A 25,705-nucleotide genomic window follows, 5' to 3' on the forward strand; every position below is an offset into this window, starting at 1 on the left:
ACTTTTGTTTGTCTGATATGGTTGAATTTGGGAAGAACCGGTCTCATTTGTATATTGTATGTCTTGAAACATGTGCACGTTTTGATTTATGTTTCTCTTCTCACACTTTTGACCCACATGATGACATCACAGACAATTTTGTGGTACATTTTTTTTGCTTAATTTCAAGGTTATTTTTTTAATACCAGAAACTTGAATTATAACATTAAACCAAAAACAACCCGTTACTCTAGTGCTGTGACAATTACTCGGTTTTGGGATCCAGGATGGTTTATTTTACCTTTTTCTACAATATAAAAATAAACAAAAGGAACATTATTCTGCCTTTAACCTGTTATTGACATTTTGACTGATATTTGAGGACATGTTGTGATAAACAAATGACTCTTTTTTTATTTAAACATACTTGTAGTTTAATTTTCAGCACAAAAAAAGGAATACGTCCTTGCAGATTCAATTATTAAAAGAGCCGAGCACAACACTGTAGCATTCAGTGTATTCATGGCAAATAATTTATTTAACAACATTGCAACTGAATCATTAACTACTTCAATTTATGTGTATAGTCAAACCTTTAAAATGTCTGACCAAGACACGTCTGAATGGATTATACTATAGGTACTATTGATCTGTGTGGCTGAACGTAGCTGGCTGTTGAGCTGTGCTAAGACGTTGGCTAGCCCTGCAGGGCCCGGTCCAGCACTTGCTCATCCTGCACAGGGAAAGGCATGGTGACACGCAGCTGCTCGTTCTCCTGCATGGTGGCCTGAATGGTATCGTAAGCGTTTGTGTTTCCAGACCAGCAGCGACGAGCCACCTGCAGCACGCAGAAACAGAGCATGTTATTAACAGTAGGTGAAGCTGGACAGTAATCATGCTGCTCTCCTCTCTGCGCTCTCACCCCATTGGAGACGTCCCAGTTGAGCATCAGTCTGGCCCGCTTTGCAGCCTCCTCAGAGCCGTCCAACAGCAAACCAAAGCCTCCATTCATCACCTCGCCCCTGTAGGTGATGAACGAGAGATAGTGTTAAAAACACACTGAATTGGTGACGGACAAGGATTGATTAACCTTTCACAAAGATGTATTCCTTTAATAGTAGCAATGACCGGATCAACACTTACTTGCTGTTTTACTAAATGTTTACACCTATTTATACACAAATGTATTACTTATGCATATACATGCACAACATCTTTGTCTAAATTCAGTTCAATCATTTACAACAATTTACTTATTATATTTTATTTTTTATTTTAGCCCCATATTTTAACTTTCACTACTTTATGTCCACATTTTCCATTTGCTTTTACTTGTTGGATTTATTTGGCTTTTTCTTTCAAACATATTGCATTGTTTGAGGGAGCATGTGATCAAGGAATTTCATTTTTAAAAACATAGTTGTGTAATAGTTGTGTGTATGGTAATAAAGAACTCTTGAAACTTGAATGAGCAGCCACCCTTACCAGCCAACACCACCGCCGTTGTGCAGAGATACCCATGTGGCGCCCCTGAATGCATCACCAACAAAGTTCTGGACCGCCATGTCTGTAAGAGCAAGGCATATTTATTTTCAATAGGACAATTCCAAGCTCTTTACATAAAAAATCTAAAAGATTGACACATTAAAAAAAGGTATATTAATACAATTACGACACAATTAAAATTATTAAAAGACATAAGAATATACCATTAAAACAAGCTAAAATATAGTAGAACAACTAATAAATAACAGTTATAAATTAATATTATTTGATTTGATAAAAGGCAGTAGCAAACAGAAAGGTTTTTTGGTTGATTTAAAATAACTGAGGGTTGCGATGGACCTGCAGTTTTTTGGGAGTTTGTTTAAGATATATGGTATTGTCACTGGTTTATATGAAGAATTGAGGGAGGAAAACAGATTTGTTGTGTTGTATTTTTAGTTTAGTAATGACAAGTAACATATTCTGTTTGTCCCTCATGTTTGTGTACCTCTTAAGCCCATAGTCTCCTGAATAGCTGTAGTGAACGAAACACATACCTGCACAGAAGGCAGATCCATCATACACATTAGAGGTTTCTCTGAAGGGGCTGTCTGTTCCACTAACGTCATGATGGTCTCTGCTAATAACCACAGGAGCCTGAACAACAGAAATAACACAAGAAACTTGAGACTTCAATGCAAACTCAATATCACGCAGACCGCTGTCAACATGAAATAATCTTCTCAGCAGACGATGTATCCTCTTACTAAAACTCTTCCGTCGGCAATAGCCTGGTTGATAGCTAAAGCAATGCAGACTCTGCCTTTCTGGTCGGAGTAGAGGATTCTGGCTTGGGATCCCACAACCTAACCAAAGAAATCACAGATATAAAATCATCTAAATGCATATCTTTAAAATCAGATTTTCATTAAGTGATAGAGATGGCTGCCCAGAGGGTTACCATGTTGTGTTTTCCAGCCTCTCTGATCCAGCGAATGTTATCATTGTACTGCTGTTTGATGCGATCTGTCACGTTGGCACTGATTTCCTCCAGAACTGTAGCGGCGATATTGTCCGTTACAGAAAGATCTTGGGGGTCTCCAGATGTGCACACCCAGCGAAAGGGGCCAAAGCCCAAAGAGAAAATGTCACTGCAGCCAAGGCAGAAGGAGATATATCATTAATTGAGAGAAGAACATTTTGGATTGCAATTATTGATCTTTTTGTAGACCTACACGGGTGTTTACACAGTTCTATCACAGGATGAATGCTAGATGAAAATATAAGAAATAACATCTCACCCCATAATGTGCTGGACATAAGAAGGGTAACGAAATTCTGTGGCTCCTCCGCCAACCTTTTCTACCTCTGCTCCTATAAAAACAAGAAACACAAGTCTCTTCAGTGGTCTGTCATTGGGCTGGATGATAATGATGACATCAGAGTGTATTGTGTGGGAGTTGAATTACTGACCAGCTCTCTGGGCCTCCAGGAGAAAAGCGTTGCCGTAGTCCCAGAAGAACATCCCAGCCTCAGACAGATTGTTGATTGCCTTAACGTGTCTTCGGAGGCTGTGAGCGCATATAAAAAACATGTTCAACACACATTATGTAATTTGAGCCACTAGCCATCTAGAGTTTGGTGGTATTGTAAAGTATTAAGGGATTATGGGAGGTTGGTATTGCAGCCAGCTTGTTACAGTTTGTATAACCTCCTATTTCGGGAGTTTTTTTTTTAGGTCTCTCCCTCTCCAGAGAAAAGTAAATTAAATGGATAAAAACATCAGTGTTCAGGCCCAGCTTAGGGGACAACTGAGATCCAAGGGGGATGAGCTGAGTTGCTATGCATGTTTTTCTCAGCTTGTGTCTCTAGTAACCTAAGATCAAGATGGCCGATTACCATTTTGTTAATCTGGATCAAATGTATATTTAAAAACGGCCAAAATCTAAAAAGTGCATTGTAAACAGTTGGCGTCAATCTAGATAAAAGGTTTCCACCATTTCCAATACATGTGCAAAGATGGTGAGAACAATGAAACATACTGTTACATTTATAAAAATTAAACAGATTTCTCTTGCTTTGAAAATTGTTAGAAATATTTACGATAATGGAGGTGTACATATCCCCAAAATATAGGAATTTTTAATTTGTAAAAGTTAAATAATGTACCTTTAATGGGCCGATATATTGCTGAAAATATAACATATAAAAGCTAATCTCTGTGATTGAAATGACCTTTCTTGGACCATGGTTATGAAACGTTTAGGATCCGTCATCATGAGCTGATTGGCCTGGCGGAAGCTGAGCTGCGCTGGGTAGTAGCCACCGTTGTACGGGTTGTGAAGCGACGTCTGGTCTGAACCCAAATCCACCAGCAGCTCCCCCGTCCTCTCATACTCCAACAGCAGCCTCTCCCTGGATGGAAAGTAAGGAAGAGTAGGACAAAGATGTCAAGAGAGTGGAAAAGAGGTGTCTGTGTCTCTGTATCTGCAGACCTGGGTCAGAAACTCACCATAAGTCCACAATGTTGCCATGGAAACCCATACTGAGAGGAGTCTTGGAGCTCTTGGCCTCCCTGAAAAACAAAAAATAATCAATGTGTGATTACGTTATCCGAGACAGGTTTACCTATGGGAAACATCTTTCTGTCTTTTCTGTGGATACGAGCTTTGCTATCATGATACTCATCTAACAGTGGACAGCCTAGGTCGCAGTGAAGGTGGGTTTATTTATTCAAGTTTCTGTCAAAATGTTAGGAGCTATTACTACACCTGAGAACGTTCATTTCAACAGGGAATTATTACAACTTTTACTCAACCAGACAGACATGTCACACTGCTTACAAATCATATGCTGGCACAAAAAACATCAACAGCTGTATGGTTTAAATAACTTAATAGTACAACAAGTTGTAATAATACCATAATAAGTACCACAAAAAGAAAGAAATTAAAGACATTTTGGGGAATATGCTTGTTTGCTATTTATCCAAGAATTAGAAGAGAAGATTGAAACCACTCTCTATCTTGTAATATAAGGCTACTGGCATGGTTGGTTATCTGAGCTCAGTGATATTGATATTCTCAGTACCTCCCAACATTTTGAATAATTTTTTAATAATCTAACATCTAAGATTATAACACTCTACATTGTTTTTGGTTTTTGTTGTATAGTGTGGTATTGCCACTCTTACTTAAGAATATGATGTGAACACATACTCCAGCTCTGCAACATGGGGATTTTAATCTCATTGATGTAAAAGAAACACACACACGTTCCAAGTGTGTCATATGGATTTAAAAGTTAAATTGAATGCAGCAATGATTTTAAATAGTGATTTACACAGCTATAACCACTTTTCTTTGTGTTACCTGATGCGTTTAATGCAGTGGTCCATGCTGCTGGTGACCTCCATCAGCCAGCCCTGCTCATGTCTCTTTCTCAGCGGAGCCTCATCCACCTACATAGACATCAAATTCACGTTAACATACAGGACTTTCTTCATTTTTCCTGCCTCAGTCAGCAGTGAGTATAGAGTGCCACCGTGACGCGTACCCTAAAACCCGGAAGTAAACTGCGCATGGGTTCCTTCGACAAAAAAGCAATGCAATTTCTCCATAGGATTTTGGAAATTAGCTCGAAATAAGGTCTGTGGTTGACACACATTTAAGAGACAGATCACGTTTTGTTCAGCCGGATAATCTCCACATGTCTACCCTACTTTTATAATTTTCTAATCATAAATCTAATCGATAGATTTATGATCGATAGATGGCACTCTATTAAGAAGAAATGAAACTGAACCAGCTGACCTCTGCGATCACGCCAATGCAACCAGCAATGACGGCAGCTTTAGCCTGAGCTCCACTCATGCCCCCCAGGCCAGAGGTCACAAAGACGCGCCCGCTCATATCATCAGAGCCCAGGTACCTCCGGCCAGCATTTAGCACTGTCAGCTGCACAGAAAAAAATCAGGAAACAGATAACAAATCAGGAACAACAACACTACTTCTACAACACATTAAATGTTATGACTTCAAGCAGTGGTCTAAAAGGACAAATAATTTGTGTGGAAGATGCTTTTATTTGTATTTGTTTCATCTTATTAAACTTATCCAATCTAACACCCTCTTCAGGAGTTTCTGGCCCTCAGGTTTTTTAACCACTTATCAAAAATGTACCTTTATTTTGCATATGGAAATACAGGAGCGTAAAATAAATCACAAACCATAGTGCCATGAACAATCCCTTGAGGTCCAATGTAGCAGTAGCTGCCTGCTGTCATCTGGCCATACCTGAAAATGAATAAACAAAATAAACACAAATAACATCAAGACATCTGTACCCACATCAGAGGTTTGATAAAGCATCATCCTCTTCCTGCAACAACTTACATTGATACACCGAGGGCAAACATCTTTTCATACTGATTTCTGGAGGAGTAGTTTGGAATAACCTGAGTGATGCAAAATAGGAAAAATTGATTCGAGTGATTTACAGCACAAAGGTGTGCTGAATGTTTGTGAGGTGTGTTGGGCAGCTACCATGCCGTTGGTGATGATGGCGCGAGGTGATGAAGGCAGGCTGGGGAACAGGCCCATGGGATGACCGCTGTACATCACCAGAGTTTGTTCCTCTGTCATCTCGCTCAGGTATTGCATCACCAGGCAAAACTGAACCCAGGCACAGTGACGTTATTATTACAAACCTATTTACACTCTTTATTACCCAATCCACTGCCTGAACACAAAATAACTCACCTGGGCCCAGTTACTGAACACCTGTCCATTCCCTCCGTAGGTGACAAGCTCCTGGGGAAACTGAAAGATAAAGAAGAGTTAACCACAGGCGAGATAAACGGTTTGAAAAACGACTGGCCATGCTTAATTCCAAAGTTACTACGAGCTGTGCGAGAGGCTCACCTGAGCAACGGCTGGGTCCAGGTTGTTCATGATCATTAGCATGATGGAGGCCGCTTGGCGTGTGCGGCACGGGTACTGATCTATGGGGTAAGCTCTGAGGAGACAGAGGGACACTCACATCACTGTGGTGGGGGGAACTAAGAGAAAATATCCTACTATCATGCTTAGTATAGTTTCATACTATTGAACTTTTGCTCAACAGAAGCCACTGTGGACACAGGATTAAGTTACAGGATGACACATTGGTTTATGTTTATCTCTGGCGAGCTAGAGTGTGTTTCACTTTGTAGATTAACCATTGAAATGTTTATCTAAAGTCCTGAGGTCAGAAGAAATCTAGATAACTGGCATTGTGGTGGTTATACATCAATGTCTTTCTCAAGTTAACTTAGAATAGCCATCATTTGTATGCATCTAATGCAGCAGAGATTGTCATAGAAGTGACAGATATATCAGCAGTGAAAGTGTCGGCCCCTATGGCAGAAACATCAGTACAAGTGTCTTAGTTTTGTTCCGCTGTGATCTCTGAAGGTTTAAAGTTAATCTGGAAAATACTCTGCTTTATGATTATAATTTGAAGGGCTTTAGTCAACAAACAAATGTAAAATGCATTAAAAGGAATACCAACCAATACAAAATACATTATTACATCTCAAATATCAATTATGGAATTTGGTTTTCTCACCTCATGCGTAATGTGGGGCAGAAGCGGTACATGTAGATGTGCCCGTACTGCCGCAGCTCTTGAGCAAATTCAGGTGCAAGTGTTGCATGGTGGCAAGGAGGGAAGTAACGCAAGGCATTTCTCAGCGCCAACTGGAGGAACATGGGACATTTGCAATGGGTTAATGAACAAATACTGTATTTATAGATTGATGGAAGAGTAGTTGTTTTACTTTTTTAGGGTAACGGGCAGGAGCTCTCTTTTAATCATTGACTGAACCTTTGCTCTGAGATTGGGCAATCCTTTGAGGACCCGAGAGAATAATCAATTTTTTTGGGACGGCTCACGAGACAACAATGGTGATGCAACAAGTCAGAGTACACAGCATGGTATTATGTGAATTGTGTCCTCACATTCAACACATTTAAAGTCAAACCATTGTCTGACATGACAGTGAGCATTTACCTCCTTTAGCTTATTATTACATCTCTCATTGTTACGTGATCGTGTCTAATAGCAGTCCACTTCTTCCATTTGATAATCGTTTTAAAGCAGCCAAGCAGGCCCATGTACGGTGCTTTCCATTATAAATATATCTTAATTTGAGAGTTTTATTCACAGAAAGTTTTTTTACTCAGTGTAAAAGCACAGGAATACCTTCATTTCATTCAGCTGTGCATGTAAAATCCTTCGTAAACAAATCATATTATAATTGTATTTGAGAGGGCTACATGTCTCTGGAATACTTATTTATAAATGATTGAGAGACAAATTGACTCACCCGCTCCTCCTCTGCTGTAAGGTTGGGGGTCCGGATGGGTGCGTGCGGCACATTGGGGTCTCTTCCCCGGTTGGGTGGCAGTGGGTCCAGGGGTAAACCGCTGCATATCTCCTTTAAAGAAGACATCCTGGAGAGGATTTTCTGTCACACACGCGAGCAGACGACGATGAAGGCAGCTCTCACCCTCTCTGCAAGCCGTCCTCTGTGGAGAGAACAACTTTGAGGGCGATGACATTCCCCTCATTGTCTCATTGGCTTTTTGGTCGTCTTTCCCCTCCGCAATCCACCAATGGTACGCCGGTTTTTGGTAATTATTGATCATGATGGGAGTTTTTAGCAGGACATGCTTCAGTGGACAAACACTGCAACTGACCTCTGAAGCTTTACCTAATCATATCACATGGAAGAATACATTTACAGCTACATTTGATACTTTTGACGAGGTCTAGTTTTTGCAGACTAATTATGTGATTGTGAAGACAATGTGTATTGAATTTCTAATTCTGTATCCTCCCAAAAAGTATAAACTACTCTTGTAAAGGTTAAATAACTCTGTGAATTACTATTAAAGATTTGAATCAGAATAGGAAAGGTAAGAAATCCAATCACAGGGGTTGTCTTTAGTTATTGTTCAATTGATGTGAATTGTGTCATTTGGTTGAATTCATTGAATCTAGATCCATTCAAAGGAAGTAATGTTATTGTAGCAAAGAGTTTTTTCCCAAAGTTGCCCTCTGCTATAGAAACTCAGTTCACACACTTGCAATATGGTGAGTCAGCACAGTACAAAGATATTATTGCAATGTCATGCATGGGAGATGTAAGAAGTAAACCACAAAAATAACCAATATTATAAAGGATCATTTATGATATAAAAAGTCACACTAGTCAGACCTGTGTTTGACATGAATGGTTCACTTTAGTTCAGCTGAGGTAAAGTTGTATAACTGGACATACACCACAGATAGCAATCAAGACTGCTCAGTCGAAATAGTGAGCTTGTCTTCAGTAGCAACTTCATCCGTATAATCACTGTTATAAACTTTGAGTCAAACATATGAAATGGAACAAAAAGGAAGTAAACTTTGTATAACACTTTGAATTACTCCTTAATTTCTCGATGAAACGTTTGGTCTGTAAAATGTCAGATGGGAAAAAGTCGATCGTATTTGTCAAAGTTGAAAGTTATGTTTTTCAAATGTCTTGTCTTTTCGGTCCATAACCTTAAAATATGCAGTTACATTTTATACACACTAAAGAAAAGCAGGAATTCTCAATTTTTGAAAGGCGGAAAGCTTTTTCTACCATCTTTGCATTTAAAATGACTTTAACAGCTGATCGATGATTAATTAGTGGAGTTTCTCTGAATTAACTTAGTGCTGCAGCTCCAAGAGACAAAGAAAAGGACATAATACACAGAGTGTGTAGTCCTAAATAAACGTGGTACTCTAGGTTCTTCATTGAATTAAGTATTTGTTTTATCTTGCATTGCCAAAGGCAGGATTTCCCATCCTTAATTTAAACACTCAAGATAGTTGTTGCATTGATAACATAGTTTCACACAAGTACACTGTAAGCCCATCTTATTCATAAATACATTGTTTAGTTCAACTGGAAATAAAGGTCATGATAGTTTTTCACATATTTACTATATAACCCGGATGTCCTCTGTTCCTCTGTAAGTAAAAGTCCAAAACCAAAAGGAAGAGCTTATATATTCTAAATATAACATAATTTAATGTAGTTTACGTGTTTGGTTTCACAACAGCAGACCCTATACGTTTTGTAATATTTAACCTTTCCATCATTGGATGAAGACCTTTTTTGCATAGAGATATTTAAATCGCATCATGTTGAACCATGTTTTCATAAAGCAGTAGCCATTGAATAACAACCCACATCATCTTCCCTGCTAAAGTCTTCTTCTTATCTAACCTGCCAACATGAAAGAAAATGTTTCCTGTACCATAGCTTGTTTAACTAGAGACTAAACAAACATTCAACAGGGAAACGTGCACTGCTATCGTGAGTTTCCATTTGAAATAGAGAAAGTAGCTCATCAGCTGCAGCAACTTAAACATAATGTTAACTCAAGTACAGGCATCACTTTGCTCAGTTTAGATTTTTGTGTTGATTTACTTTTCAATCCCAACAACGCACTTTCTCCAAATGACTTGTAAATGTCAGAACAGGCTTGTTAACTATTTGACTCGTTCCCTGCAGGCCACTCAGCCTGCAGTCTGCTTTTAAAGAAATAATAATAATGAGCATTTTGGATACACCCTCAAAAGGTTTTTGCTTCATTTAAAAAAGAATTTCAACAGTAAATGTTAAAAAAAAACCACTATGATGTTATTTATGAATGTAACAAGCAATGACTTAATATGATCTCAGTCCGATTCTTAAGTCTTGGCTTTACATTGTAACCAGGGCTCATCACTAGCTTTCCCCTGAGCCCTCTGTGTTGGGTGGCATACTATCGGAGTCCGGCTCGGTGGCAGATGTTGCGTCGGCACCTGGGGTTTCTGCAGATGTTGAGTCGGCACCTGGGGTTTCTGCAGATGTTGAGTCGGCACCTGGGGTCTCTGTAGATGTTGAGTCGGCACCTGGGGTCTCTGCAGATGTTGAGTCGGCACCTGGGGTCTCTGCAGATGTTGAGTCGGCACCTGGGGTCTCTGTAGATGTTGAGTCGGCATCTGGGGTTTCTGCAGATGCAGAGTCTTGTGAGGTCGGCTCTGTTTCTGATGATTGTTCTTTTTGCACCTTGTCATCTTCTTGTGGATAGAGCTCGGGGTAACGCTGTATACACTCCTGCATGGCACTGAAGTGCTCCAGGCACTCAGATCCTTTCACCTCCTCCTTACTGTAGTGGAAACAGGAGAAGGCGTCTTTAAATTCAGTCCCACAGGGTCCGCTGGCCATCCCACCCAGACAGGGGCAGTTCCAGTTGATCTCCCCACTGGGAAGAATCAGCCCTAGGATGAGAAAAGAGGTTAATGCACAGGTAATCAATGTATATTTTATCCCCACACCTGAGCTTTAGTAAAGAGTGGCAATTTCACTGCTCCTCACCTCGCTCCTCATAAGGGTCATCAGGGTCTTCCTCTACCAGCTCAGCACTGCTGGGTGTCGCATGATCTTCTTTGGTGACAAAGATAATTCGGTCCTTACCTGTGGTGTTAAATTAGGAAGGACAACAAAAACAAATGCATTGATAAGTACTGTGGCATCTAATCAAAACTAAAGGCAGGCTATAGGACATTTAAAGGCTCTTCCTTTATATTCTGAGACTAACAAAGTAAACACGGTTTAAACGGTAAAAAAGCTTCAGCAGTTGCAGTCACAATTTTAACTTCAGGTTTACAAGAGCCTATCAGTGAAATCATCCATATATCTTTTATTTATTTGATATAGGTATAAGATTTTGACATGCATGCCGGCTGATCATTTTAAAAATGGATAAAATGGTTTGGATTTTGACATTACATAGTTGTCCATTTTACCGAGTTATTTTCCGCTAACACCAAAACCATGTTGGTACATGATGAAAACAAAACAAGAACAATCATTAAGTGACCGCACTCAAGGTGACTTTCTATTAAAATATGGCACAATAAGAACACTCACAATCCTGTACACTCAGATTTGTTAACAAGTAAAGATGTAACAATCCTGAATCTCATCGTGCCAACAGGATTTTTGTACAAATGTAAGAAAAAAAGAACATTAATTTTCATTCAAACTCAAATCAACTTCAGGGTTAGCTTCCCAGTGGAGTTAGTCGGCTAGCACAGCATGTTACCTTCATCTCTGACCGAGCTCATGTCTGCACACCGGGTTGGTTTGAATTCCTCTTTTTGATTGACAGCAACAACTCAGAGGACGACAACTGATACTGAGACACGACACAACTGGACACAACACATGCAGAGGGGAAGGATTTAGTGCAGCATCAGCTAGCTTCTTGCTTGTTTCACAACTACCCTTGCCTGAGCGTGGATGAGTCTTCTTCTCCGTTTCTATTTCCGGTAGAGCAGAGGCTGTTGAGCGCATTGCCGCCACCACCAGGTCAAAGCAACACATACACACAGATGTATTTATATATACACAAAATAATGCGTTTAAGAACATTAGAAATGTTGTTTTAATATGCACGATTAGTTATTTACATCTTATTTATCGATCAAAATACATTACATTTCGGACAAGACTTCATTCAGGTAAAAGTGTAATATCCAGAGGAGATTCACCTTCTATGCTATTTGTCACCATTTTTTTATAATGTAAACTAGGCACCTACACTTTAAATAAATGCACTTATAACTATCACCCTGGAAACAACTTTTCCAATCCTATTATTAAGTACATTTTTATTTTAGGGGTGGGATATTGGAGTTCAAGTAATAGCCATTCCTATATTAAAATATCTACTCGTACTTTAACAAAAAATATAATCGAATCAATCAGTCAATCATATAGAAGTTGGATATTCATTCCCCTTTACATAGTTATGTACTGTATGTAAATCACAATATATGGATCAAAATGTTCACTACAGTCGCATTTATAGTATCATTGAGGTTACTTTTCGTATTAAAGAAACCATGTGCTAATGAACATTTTGGTGGAACAAAAAGAAGAGACAAGAGACTTGACCTTTCTCCACAAAAAGGTTTTATTGAGAATGTTTTTCTATAAGGTTTGTTCTGAAATGCATTATCTTTTTTTTTTACATATTCAAAAGACTTTATCTTACATTTAAGACAAATTCAAAATCATTCAATGCGTGGCCTATATACAGAAAGTCATAGTATTTCTCAGGTGTGGAAAAGCGATTGATGCAAGTGTGCTGAAAGCAGACAATTAAAAAACAAAACAAAATTGCAAAAGTGGGAGCCAAAAATGAATATGACATGTGAGTTAATACTGCAGCTCCCTGGGAATGCCATACATTAAAACAGCGACAGGCGGACCCCAATGTGAGCTCCACATCCTCCTCTTACAAGACCCTGTTCCAATAAAAGCTATAACACAGGGTCACTGATCAGGAAAACGACAGTACTTGACTCAGCGCTTGACAGTTCAGCTTCTGTTCCACACCTTCACATAATTGGCAGGTTGAGGGAAAAATAAAATAAAGCTGAAAGTAAAAGTATTAACTAAGATAACACCAAACAGAACATCAGGTGCATTTTTCAGAACACAGCAGTCAGTTGCCCTCCATCATCCGGTCGAGTAAGCCGGCATCCTGAAGCGTTCTGTTGTCAGTCGGAAAAAAAGGACCAAACTCCCGCAGGACTTCATCTCTTACACAAAGGAAGCCTTTAAAATGAATCTCGGGGAGGTATAATGTAGAGTCAGTTAGAAAATCGGATGAAATACAGCTAAAATGTCGGTCTTTGTGTTACTTTGGAAGATACCAGGTAGGGGCAACAAGCTGTGTAGCTCCTCCCACTTCCCAAGGTCCCATTTCAGCTGAGATTCCTGAAGATTCCTCGAACATCCTGAAAGTGGAGAGCTGACGATGCAGGAGCTTCACATAGATGTAAACAAAATGCAAAGTTGGTGATCCTAATAAACGTTGGTAGAAGGTGGGATGAGATTGGCTTTTTCTAGAACAGCAGAGCCCCCATGCTGCCTACTTCGCTCTGTTCTTTCACAAAGATCTCAAAGTACTGATAGATGATGGTGACGGCCAGCAGGATACCCGTGCCAGAGCCAATGGCTCCGAGGAAGTCGGCCATTACTGATAGACCTCCGATACACAGTCCACCAAAGGCAGCTGCTGTAGGAATGTACCTAGAAAACAAAAACAGGAGTATTTAGATCAATACTGAGAATTTCACATGACTGTTTCTGCAGAAAGCCTTAAAAGCAGTTTTTATTAAATACTTTCCTCATGATCGTTTAAAAAAGGGATGAATGGAATACAACAAATACACATTGCTTTCTTTCCACTGGTCACAAGGCTCAAGTCTTTAGATAAATATACAAGAACAGTCTTTATCTTTGCTGAGCATTAAGAGCCCCAAGGAGTCAGCTAGTAGAATCAATGTTTTGGCAATATTTCTAAATTGTTGAACTATTCCTTTAAGCATTGCATATTTCCAATGCATGACTAATTAGGAAGATAACTGAAGAAAACTTTATTTCATTTCTACCGTCTATTCCTTACCTCATGAACTAAAAGCAAACTAAAATATATATATATATATTTTGTAAGTTCTTAGTTTTAAGGTGTGAGGTTCATGTCAAAAATACATTTGGAAACAGGAGGACTAATATCCCCTTTGATTAAAATCAATAGTAATAATAAATTATTCATCTTTTTATTGTAATACCTTTGGATTTATTTCTGCATTACCTTCCTATCTTACATGTCCTTGTCTTTTATGACACATATTTTTGGCACCACTTGAGTCTAAGACTGTCCGAAGTACAGTACATATAAAACCTAAAAATATTGACGTGACATCGTGACAATGTGTTGCTTGATTACAAGATGAGGGTTATTTGCTCGTCAGAGGCAGAAAGATGAAATCATGTAAATGTATGAATAAAGCTTATTGCCATTATAACTGAGAAACGTGTAAATGTATGGATTGTGGTTTTCATTGTACCTGTTCAGCTCGTGGACCATTGAGGTTTCTCTGTGTCCCCTCATCACCATCTGCTGCTCCTTCAGCTGCTTCGCCACCTGGATTCAAGTAAAGAAAAGAGCTTTAAAACAAAGTGTGTTTGATATAACTACTCGAGACCACCTGACTGAAAGTGTTTACAACTTACATCTTTAGCAGAGGAGCCAGAGACTTCAATCCAGGTCTTGGAGAAAAAGGCACATGATCCGAGCATGAAGACGATGTAGATGCCAGCGTGGACCGGGTCATCGAGAACATTACCAAACGACTCCGGCGGAGAGAGGTAGTAACAGAGTCCGGCTACAGGGTAGGCCCGGGCTGGACCACCTGACGTAGCATCCTACAAACAAAAGAAAAATAATACACACTTTAAAAATGGGCAGACAAAAACCACAAAACAAACCATAAAAATAACATTCAGAACATTAGTTTAACAGCAAACGGCTATTTTCTAAGTATACCATGGAGTAATGTCCCCCTGAGCAGAGAGGAGGCACCATGCCTAATCACATTTGAGTCCTTTTGAGAGAGACAAACTGAAAGGAAGGTGTGATTAAATGGTATACTTACAGACCAGGTACCGAGCAGATTGACCAGGAAGTTGCCACTGAAGCGTGTGGAAAGCATCTGGGAGATGACATACAGGTTGGAGACGAGGGCGGACTGCAGGATGATGGGGATGTTGGAGGTGTAGAACAGCTTGATGGGGTAGGTGTTGTACTGGCCACGGTAGCGAGCAGACTTGATGGGCAGATCCACTCTGAATCCCTGTGAGAAGAGGAGAATGTGAGCAATTCAGCCGTTTACCCTCCAGAACTTCATCATCTAGTCTATATGCAATTATTTATGTTCAGGTTCCATGTGGAAGAAGGTTCAGACACTAACTTGAAAGTATATGACTACAGCGAAGACAAACACGGTGGCGATGAGGTTCAAGAGATTGGGCAGGTTCTGCCTGTAGAAGCCTTCTCTCAGAGCTCGCACTTTGTCTGTGCGAGTGGCCAGCAGATGGAACAGGGCAATGATTGCTCCCTCAAACTCCGTACCTAGAAAGAGAAAACATTCACCAGTATGAGGCACAGTTCTGAGGAGTGCAGAAGATTTTTGCAGATATTTAAAAATCTTTTTATTTCTTACCTCTTCCAGTGTTCACCGTTGTGGGGCTGAAGGCCTTCCACACGATTGTCTCACAGATGTTTGTGGCAATAAACAACGAGATTCCTGAACCGAGACCGTAGCCTTTTTGGAGCAACTCGTCCAGAAGCAGCACGATGAGCCCAGCTACAAACAGCTGAGAACAAAACAGATAGTCAGCTGAAAGAGCACCGAGGAAATCATGTGAAAATGTTTTCACTTCGCAATACATTCACATAGCCTTGGAGGGGCTTAGCTGTAGACTGGGTTCGCTTTACTGAAGTTATAATGTGAGTTTTAAAAAAGTAGCACTTCCAGCTCCACTGGAGCACATTATGCTTTGTGAATACACTTTATTGAATTAAACACACCTGTTAGTCACGTATTGTTCATTAGAAACCATGACTATATGAATTGTATTATTTGACATAATTATTCGTTCCTGCACGATACTCTGAAAGGACCTTGATGCACCTCTTGCACTAAGATGGCAGTTTAAAACCCTTTAATTGATGGAAGATAATATGTTTGATAATGAATGCTTTAAATGCCATCCTCACTGTAGGAGATTTTTCTTTGATAATATAAAAATAGAAACGACACCGGGTTCAAGTCACAATCTGCTGTGTTCTATTTCATTCATGTTTTATAATTAGTGCATTCTGAGAGGAGGTTTTGATGACAGAATATAGATTTTAGTCGAAGTAACATTATTGGTTATGACACATTTTAGAAAAGTCCTGTTCTTACCTGAATGATGATGAGCAGACAGATTCCTGCGCCCATCTCAGAGGGATCTCCGTACATGCCGGTCATCACATACACGATGGCCTGTCCGATGGTGATGATCATTCCAAACACTAAAGAACAATAGGCGGGGGTTAGACAATCTATAGATGTGCATATAAATGCCAACCGTACGTTTATAAATTACCACCCGAGGAGAGTTTACTTACATTTCTGAGCTCCATTGAAGAGCGCTCTGTCCTTTGGTGTGTCTCCGACTTCAATGATCTTAGCTCCAGCCAGCAGCTGCATGATGAGGCCGGAGGTGACGATAGGCGAGATACCGAGCTCCATCAGGGTACCTGGAGAGAGAAATTCAAGTTAGTATAAACCAGTGAGAGAGCAGGCACACACTTATTAGAAATGTCCCAATCAATCGGCCACCAGTCTATCAGTCGCATTTCTATGGTGAAACTTATTGCCGGTTAATTTACAGCAGCATAATGGTTTTAAATCACACACAGCTTTGTAATAAATGTAAGTATTTAACAGTCAAGGTTTTATTATGAACCCACAATTGAGTTTCAATTTTCAATGAAAGAAGTGTTAAAATGTTTTGTTTAATTCCCAATTAGTCTTTACAAAAGGAAACAGAACAAAAATATGAATTGAATCAAGACCAAAAGAGTGGAATAACAATGGGAGCATCTATATATTTGTAATGCTTTCTTTTGATATATTATCTTGATCATTACCTCTGTTTGAGGCCAGAATGACTCTCATCCAGTAGAAAGGATCTGCAGAGTCTGACGACATGATGCCAAAGAGGGGGATCTGCAGGAAAACAAATATTACTTTATTTATGCACAAGCTTAATTGCTACTATGAACTTGCAGGTGTTGATTATTGAAGTCCACCTTTAAGCCTTTTGTTAACAAAATGTCATCATAATTGCTGTAAATCAAAACTCAGTGTTCAAATCCCTGCCTGCACATTTCCCTGCAGGCAGAAGTACCCCTGATTGTTTGATTAAATCAACAGAGTTCATTTTTTAATTGAACTAACAAGCCTTTTCATTTTCTTTTCCCCACCTTGACTAAATCCAAATTGAAATAAAATAAAAATAATAAAATTCTAAATAATTTATAGGATATCAAAATACATAATATCCACTTTTCTATTTCTACAGAAATATGTTAAAACAGAACACTGCGACATATTTACTCACTTTATTAACAGTATATCTGTCCTTAGACCTTTGAATGAAGGTCATACAGAATTTTTAGCTGATAAAGTTCAGAAGACCAAATTGTCATTAATAAAGTGCAGGTGAACGTAGTGTGCAGGTTATGTGTTTATAAAACATAATCTTGTTGCCAAATGTTACATTAAAAAAAAATCATATGAAATTTCAATCCATTTAGAGTTGTTGTTGAACAACTTAAACATTAATTTATTGTTGGCACTTACCTGGCAACAGACCAGGAAGATGAAGAGAGTGATGGCAGTCCATAATACCTTCTCTCTGAACTGGATCTGTTAAACAATCACATTAGGAGAAGATATTTAACATATTTTTCATAGCCAAATGCGAATGTAATAATGATTTAAATGCATACCTTTCTTTCAGGTTTTTGGATTTCTGGCAATACTGCACAGAACGGCTTTATCACCTCCAGGAATTTGACTGAAAACAAAAAAACACGAGTACATGTGTGAGTGAACTGGGAATGATAGCTGGCTGCCAGTGGGACGTGGCAGTGAGTGGTGGGCGGATTCAAGACATACTGGAATTTACAATAACCAAATTTGACGTGAAATAGGGCGTTTATTACGGTGTTTCTATATGTTTTCCGAAACATTTACATAATCATGCCTAGGTGTTCTTATTAGCGGTTGGCAGTTGATTTAGTAGCAGCAGGCTCAAGATAACACCGGTTGTGTTGTGCGTCGTCATCACTAGACTGTCAGTGTCTTTGAATGAGTAGCTAACGAGTTAGCTTAGAAGAGATTTCCAACCAACAAGAACCAATATGTCGCTTATAAAATCCTTCCACAAAAAACTAATTAGTCCAACAAAAACACTGCCCAACTGTTTAATGTTATCCACTGACGATTTCCCATCATGAAAACCTCAAAATATTACAGAAGCTACTGCCGACTAGCTAGCTAGCTAGCTAGCAACGTGAGCTAACGAGCTATCAGAGGCAGTCAGCGCTAACACCGCGAGGTTAGCTATCTAAAGTTGTACAAAACAGATTAAACTGTATTTTATGTTGTTGCTAAACAGACTCTGGTTATCTTTATCTCGTACAAATCGTGTGCCAAAGTCATACTCACTGCCCATGATGTCCCAACTGTCCTCCTTCGTGCTCCTTTACAGTGTAAATCTAGGCAGAAATCTCACTACTGACTGTGTGGCTGAGAGCCGGGAGGAGGAGATACTTTAGAGACACGTCACCACTACAGACACGAAGCACAGCGATTTAAAGAACCAGCCCACTGCTGAAATGCTACTGACTTTATAAGAATACATAACACGGACGTAGTTCATTTAATCAGCTAATGTAATAAATAAATAACAAATAATAACAGAGAGTATATCCTATTTCATGATTTCGTTGTTGTTTGTTAATGTTTTATTGAACAAAGTTGTGTAAGAACAAGGTTTTAAAGAAACAGCCTGATTTATTACACTGCAAACATGATTTATAATCCTGATAACCCAGATAAAACATGTTATTGTTCTATGATACAAACAACAATACATTATTATTATTATCATCATCATCATCATCATCATCATCATCATCATCATCATCATCATCATTATTATTAGTAGTAGTAGTAGTAGTATTCATATTATAAGTTATATGATCATTATTACTTGACACATGCCATAATAATAATAATAATAATAATAATAATAATGATAATAATGATAGTATAAAAAAGTGATATATATATTTAATATATGCATTTCATTTTTGAATTAAGTAATACATAATGTGTTTTTTTAGTTGTTAAATCTACATTTATGAATAAAAAAAGCCACCTTCTTTATAGTATTACAAAAACAAGTTTTTTTAAGATACCACATATTACATTTTCCGATAATAATAATAATAATAATAATAAAAACAATTCTAAATGTATCTTCAAGTTTTGTATTCAGGAACAGATTCTGAATTGTCTACACATCATTACTGCTAATGACCTTGCTCAAGCTACACTTTTACCTCTTATCAGCAAGATCATCCGAAAGTTACTTTTCAACTTCCCCCTGTATTAATAAATGTATATCTCCACCAGAGAGCAGCAGTGCCCTGAACAAGGTTTTTGAATGCTGGCTGGTGAGGACCAGACCCGGCGCCAGCACAAATCTAAAGGGAGGGCATATGATTTTCATGGGAGGGCAAACAAAACCGTCATGTGCTGCGGGCCTGCGGCACAATATCAGACAGCAAGGCCAACAGCATTGCGCAAAGACGCACACGTATCGCAAATACATACACAAATAAAGGGCAACATAGAAAATGTTAGAGCCAGTATTTTTGATTTGATAAGAAAGGCCACCTAATTGTGACGTCTGTAGTCAACGCACTATAAAAGGACTAAAATTCCCACGGCGCCGGTGCTAAAGCCACAGTGATGGGCAACCTGTTGAGAGACGCCGTCGAGGAACAGTTTTTAACCGTACTTATCTTACCGTAACGTACCGTACTCTTACCGTACAAGTACCCTTTAAGTTATAAGCATTATCAAGACAGAAAGAATACCTAAATTGTTTTGTTATTTTACTTTGAGTTTTGCCTATTTCTTTTGAATATTGTAATCGCCTATATTCTTTGTTGCATGTGCAAATGTTTGTTATGTTATTTTGAGCAAACACATCGCAACATCTTCTAAACCATCGGAGGCCAAGCAACACTTCAAACTGTGAGTATTTTAAGGAAAGAAACGAGTTAGAACTGTCTGTTTAAGGCGTCTAGTGGCTTGATGGAAATACAAGGAAGGAAGCCACGACATTGTTAAAAACTCTCGTGACGGACAAATCCGTGTGGAATTAAATGGTTGCCACCATATTATTATTGTTGAGGTTTAGGATGGCAGCTTCTTCTTACGCTGCACTCGGAGAGAAATAGTGGAGACGGAGACGATGAACTGTTTAGCCCTTGAGCATGTTTTATACCTCTGCTTCACAGGTGATTCCTTCGCTCAGCCAAGCTAACTTAGAAGAGAACAAAGATAGACAGTGAACACGTGCATGAGGTGAACACACCCTCATTTACATGACGCAAGCCTGGTCATTACGTAGCACGTAATACTACAGTGCCTCACAGTGGTACAATAACAGTATTGCATCCCTATAGTACAGAATAGACACAATCTCTCTATACATACAATAACTGAGGACATACAGTATGTAAACATTTCCCTTAACACCCCCACTTGTTCTCAGGTTGCTGTATTCCAAAAAGTAAACAAAATGAAAATGTGGACCTCCTCACATATTTTAAACTCCAAAAACGATTCCTGCAAACTTCTTCAGTTTCAGCTTAGTTACAGGTTTTGTCCTTATGTCTGCCACCATCTCTTCAGTAGGGCAGTACACCAGAGTTACTTTCCCATCCTTTACAGTTGATCTTATGAAGTGGTACTTTATGTCAACGTGCTTACACCTCTGTCTGCTTACATGGTTTTTGGCTAGGGCAATTGTTCCCTGGTTGTCCTCATACACTACTGTTTGTGTATATTTGTAATCATCGATACCCTCCAGTAACTGCTCTAGATATATACACTCTTGTATAGTTGAGGCCAGAGCCATGTATTCCACCTCACAGGTGGAAAGTGCCACTGTAGGCTGCTTCTTACTCTTCCATGAGACTAAAGAGCTGCTCTTACTGAGGCTTACACAATATCCTTACACAATATTCGGTGACATCAGATGCCCAGTCGGCATCACTGTAGGCTAGTAAGCCTAGCTTCTCACTATCGTTTCTTCTGAAACACAACTCTTTCTCTATCGTGCCTCGAAGGTATCTTAACACGTGTTTCACAGTTACCCACTGCTCCTCTGTAGGCTCAGCAAAAATATTGTGATAGTTTGCTCACAACAAAACTTAAATCTGGCCTTGTACATGTGGTCAGGTATATAAGGCTGCCTACCGCCTCTCTGTACATCCTGACATCATCCATTTTCACTGCATTTTCTGTATAGTCAAGTTTTTGATCACAGGGTGTTTCTCTGGGTTTACAGTTTTGCATGTTAAACCTCTCCAGTATCTTGTTAACATATTTTTCCTGTGACATCTTTACACATCCATCTGAATGTTTGAAATCGATACCCAGAAAATGTTTTAGGTTACCTAAATCTTTCATCTTAAATTTGGCAGAGAGCATCTCTTTCACTTCCTTCAGTATTTTGTCATTGCTAGCTGCAATGATCAGATCATCGACCCAGATAATTATTATCACCTTTCCACCTTCGGTCTCTTTGGCATAGACACAGTGGTCTGCTGGGTTCTGTGCTAAATCGTCTTCAGTTAAACAATCGTGCAAAATCCTGTTCCAATTTCTACCGGATTGTTTTAGACCATAAAGAGATTTTTCTAGCTTACACACTAGACCTTCCCCGTCTTTCTTCGTAACCCTCTGGTTGTCCGATATAGATTTCATAATCTATAGGAGCGTGTAAGTACGCTGTTTTTACATCCATCTGATGCAGTAGCAAGTCCTCCTGTGCTGCTTTCTGTAACACCACTCTTACAATCGTCAAGCTGGTCGTGGGGGAAAAAGTCTCTCCATAGTCAATCCCCATCCTCTGGCTATAGCCTTTGGCCACAAACCTTGCTTTGTACTTGTCCATTCCCTCAATATCACTTTTGATAGAGTAAACCCATTTGCCCCCCACTGTCTTTTTACCTTTTGGCAGATTTGTCAGGGTAAATGTGTTGTCGTTTAATGATTGGATTTCGTCATCCATGGCTTTGACCCACTCTCTTGAGTCAGTTGACGTCATAGCCTCCTTAAATGTCTGTGGAATGCCACATACTGCTCTGTAGCAGTAGTCTATGGTAGTAAGAATCACATCACTATCACTGTCTTCAGTTACAAAGTCCTTTAAGTGACTTGGTTTCCTTCTGTCTCTAGTCGGGTATCTCCCACCCTCAGATTCATCATCTGTCCCACTTGGTTGTGTTTGGCTACTGTCGTCAGACATAGTTACTGGACTGTCACTTTGTGTACTAGTCTCTTTAGCATTCTCTGTGCTCTCATTTATCGCCTGTGTGACCCTGCTAGCCCTAGGCTGCCTCACACTGTCTTTGTCATCATTTGGGTCTGACCCAAAGGTCTGTGTCTGTTTCTCCACAGTTACCTTGTTTACAAACTTGACTAGCCTGTGCTTTTGTACTTTCTCAGTATCTGGGTGATGGACCAAATACGCGGGGCTGTTCTTGTCATAACCCACAAAACGCCCCTGATCACACCTGGAATCAAGTTTTCCCTTGTCCTGTTTGTATGTGTAACATACAGACCCAAACTTCTGCATTGTAGAGACGTTAAGCTTTTTATCTGTCAGCATCTGGTAAGGGGTTTGTCCTGTACGCCTGTTAAAACATCCGTACGCATTATGGCTGCTGTTTGGACTGCCTAGTTCCATAACTCTTTTGGTAGCTGACTTTCAGTTAGCATACACCTACCCATCTCAAAAAGAGTACGCCAGCTTCTCTCAGCTGTACCGTTCTGGTGGGGTGAGTACGGGGCTGACGTCTCATGTCTTATCCTATTTTTCCTTAACAACGTTTGGAAATCCCTGCATGTGAACTCTGTGCCGTTGTCTGACCTTATACACTCCACTTTCCCGTATGGGGCTGTATCTGCTAGGAATTTTTCCGTTGCCTGTACCGTGTCACTTTTAGTTTTTAGAAAATATACAAATATTGCACCCGAGAAGTCATCACTGAATGACTGTACATATTTGTTACCATCTCTTGACTCTGTAGCTACTGGACCGGCTAGGTCCGTGTGTACCATTTTTAATGGAGCCTTTGCTCTACTATCAGGGTTTCTATTTCTGGTTTGTGCAAATTTCCCCTGAATACTCACCTCACATTCTTGGTCGGGTCTATCTGTTTTGCTCTTGATCCGCATACCTTGAACCACATTTTGCATTTGTAGCACATCGTCATAATTACTGTGGCCTAGTATTTCATGCCACGTCTATTGCAAGCATTACATTTGTCACTATTCTCACCTTCAGTGTGCAAATAATACAACCTGTTGTACACATGAATGTCAAACCTGGTACCGTCTTTGTGTATCAAAGCGTCTTTTCCCTGCTTGAAAACGACCGTGGCTCCGCTGGCAGTCGCTGCCTTCACTGAGAAGATGTCCTGGGGATATGACCGTATAAACAACGCCTTTCTCAGAGTAGTGGTATGTCGCCGTCCTCCGCTGTCGACCAGGCAAACCTCTGCTTCTCCCTTGCATTGAGCGACGCCGTTGCACCGGGTACCGTCTGCCAGCTCCACGCAGTGTGTCTCTGGCTTGAACGTGTCATCGAAGTTTTTGAACTTGGTGATGCCCGTGATGATGTGTGAGGTGGCTCCTGTGTCGACCATCAGGCCCTTCTCCTGGATGCTGCGTGCTGGCTGCCGCTGGACCCTGTTTTCTCCGTCTTTGATCCTGAAGACGTAATCTGCGTCGCCGCCGCCGCCATCTTCTTCTGAGACTTTTCTCGCGCCATCTTGTCTGTCTTTACGCCTGCATGTGGCGTCTTTGTGTGTGTCACTTTTGCATTGACAACACCATGTCTTCTGCCGACACACTCTCGCTCGGTGGCCTTTTGTGCCGCACTTAAAACACACAATATCGGCATTGTCACTGTTCTTGTCATATGCACCTTGCTTGGCGGGCCGCCGTCCGGGTCTCGCTTGAGTCTTCATCACGTTATCACTCGACTCTGTCGTGCTTAATTTCTCTGTGTCTTCAAAACTCCTTAGCTTTGTCCTGAACTCTGGAAACGTTATATTGTCATCATTATGTGCCAGGTGTATTGCAAATGGCCTAAAAATCTCAGGCAGTCCTTTTAAAACCATGGCTATCAATAGGCCGTCGCCTAACGTTTCACCTGCGTTCCGTAGCGCAGTGATGGTGGTTTCTGCCCGTATGATATAGTCTGTGACACTTTCACTGTTCGTCTTCTGAAGCGATGTCAACATGGTATACAAGTTTATTATCCGCGGCACTATAAAAAGGACTACAATTCCCACGGCGCCGGTGCTAAAGCCACAGTGATGGGCAACCTGTTGAGAGACTCCGTCGAGGAACAGTTTTTAACCGTACCCTTTAAGTTATAAGCATTATCAAGACAGAAAGAATACCTAAGTTGTTTTGTTATTTTACTTTGAGTTTTACCTATTTCTTTTGAATATTGTAAAGGCCTATATTCTTTGTTGCATGTACAAATGTTTGTTATGTTATTTTGAGCAAACACATCGCAACATCTTCTAAACCATCGAGACCAAGCAACACTTCAAACTGTGAGTAATTTAAGGAAAGAAACAAGTTAGAACTGTCTGTTTAAGGCTTGATGGAAATACAAGGAAGGAAGCCACGACAGAAACCACTTTTGAAACATTGTGTGCGTGGCAGCACAAACACTGGTAAATCACGAGCAAGGCACACTGGTTAAGGATGGCAGCTTTCTCATCGTTGCACTCAGAGAGAAATAGTAGAGACGGAGACGATTAACTGTTTAGCCCGCCTTGGGCATGGTTTATTTTCCTATGCACTGCAGGTGCATCCTCTCACTCAGCCGAGCTAACTTAGAACATTATTTTGGCCAACTCTGCATCTTTGTGCAGCGTATACTCAGTGATAGGAAGAGCCCACTGCCTGACTCGGACATGCTGTGGAGTGAATCGTGGTCACCTCTGAGAGGGAGTTGGTTGACAGCTAAAAAAGCTATAATATCAACGACAGCTGACACGTAATAACGGTTCCGTGCCAGCTGATCCACCAAAGTACTAATTTCCTTATTTGTTTCCTGGCGTATCTGTCTCTCTGTCCACAAACTCTCACATGAAATGTGTTCTTTTGATGCGGCATGCCTTAGCAGTCCTTTATCAGTCTGTAATTCGTGTTTACAGTCGCAAAAACCTTTGACAGTAAAAGCCGCATCAGATGAAGACGTATTTACTTTAAACTGTCTACAAGGGAAACAAAAGGCTGCGTCTGCTTTTAACGAATATTCAAGCCATGGTCTGTTGTAGTACCATGCAGTGGCAAAAGTGCGCTTCTTTCCTGAAAACAATCTCCCTGGATAACGATCCAGTTTCACCTGGTTGGGTTTATTAACCCCAAGATCATC

General features: G+C 40.0%; 3 protein-coding genes across 3 annotated transcripts; all 3 read right to left on the bottom strand.

The window, feature by feature from the left end:
* Positions 1 to 373: 373 nt before the first annotated feature.
* uroc1 (urocanate hydratase 1) lies at positions 374 to 8,064 on the bottom strand. Its single transcript, XM_079684305.1, has 19 exons — positions 7,832 to 8,064; positions 7,072 to 7,202; positions 6,387 to 6,480; positions 6,225 to 6,284; positions 6,009 to 6,137; positions 5,859 to 5,920; positions 5,693 to 5,759; positions 5,277 to 5,420; positions 4,836 to 4,924; positions 3,977 to 4,039; positions 3,700 to 3,879; positions 2,938 to 3,035; positions 2,766 to 2,838; positions 2,426 to 2,615; positions 2,232 to 2,330; positions 2,022 to 2,121; positions 1,465 to 1,546; positions 902 to 1,001; positions 374 to 817 (listed from the first exon to the last, which is right to left on the bottom strand). The coding sequence occupies exons 1-19, from the start codon at positions 7,955 to 7,957 to the stop codon at positions 677 to 679; spliced, it is 2,028 nt and encodes a 675-aa protein (XP_079540431.1). The 5' UTR covers positions 7,958 to 8,064; the 3' UTR covers positions 374 to 676.
* A 610-nt stretch (positions 8,065 to 8,674) lies between these two features.
* Positions 8,675 to 11,886, bottom strand: chchd4b (coiled-coil-helix-coiled-coil-helix domain containing 4b). Its single transcript, XM_079684313.1, has 3 exons — positions 11,634 to 11,886; positions 10,904 to 11,002; positions 8,675 to 10,806 (listed from the first exon to the last, which is right to left on the bottom strand). Exons 1-3 carry the CDS (start codon positions 11,653 to 11,655, stop codon positions 10,271 to 10,273), a joined length of 657 nt encoding a protein of 218 aa, XP_079540439.1. The 5' UTR covers positions 11,656 to 11,886; the 3' UTR covers positions 8,675 to 10,270.
* A 601-nt stretch (positions 11,887 to 12,487) lies between these two features.
* Positions 12,488 to 18,821, bottom strand: LOC307041448 (protein transport protein Sec61 subunit alpha). Its single transcript, XM_079684861.1, has 12 exons — positions 18,670 to 18,821; positions 17,949 to 18,016; positions 17,800 to 17,865; positions 17,085 to 17,163; positions 16,560 to 16,691; positions 16,354 to 16,463; positions 15,607 to 15,760; positions 15,355 to 15,515; positions 15,040 to 15,237; positions 14,618 to 14,809; positions 14,452 to 14,528; positions 12,488 to 13,630 (listed from the first exon to the last, which is right to left on the bottom strand). Exons 1-12 carry the CDS (start codon positions 18,674 to 18,676, stop codon positions 13,444 to 13,446), a joined length of 1,431 nt encoding a protein of 476 aa, XP_079540987.1. The 5' UTR covers positions 18,677 to 18,821; the 3' UTR covers positions 12,488 to 13,443.
* Between the last annotated feature and the right edge of the window lie 6,884 nt (positions 18,822 to 25,705).

The sequence above is a fragment of the Notothenia rossii genome, assembly GCF_949606895.1.
Source record: "Notothenia rossii genome assembly, chromosome: 5".
Classification (NCBI taxonomy): Eukaryota; Metazoa; Chordata; class Actinopteri; order Perciformes; family Nototheniidae; genus Notothenia; species Notothenia rossii.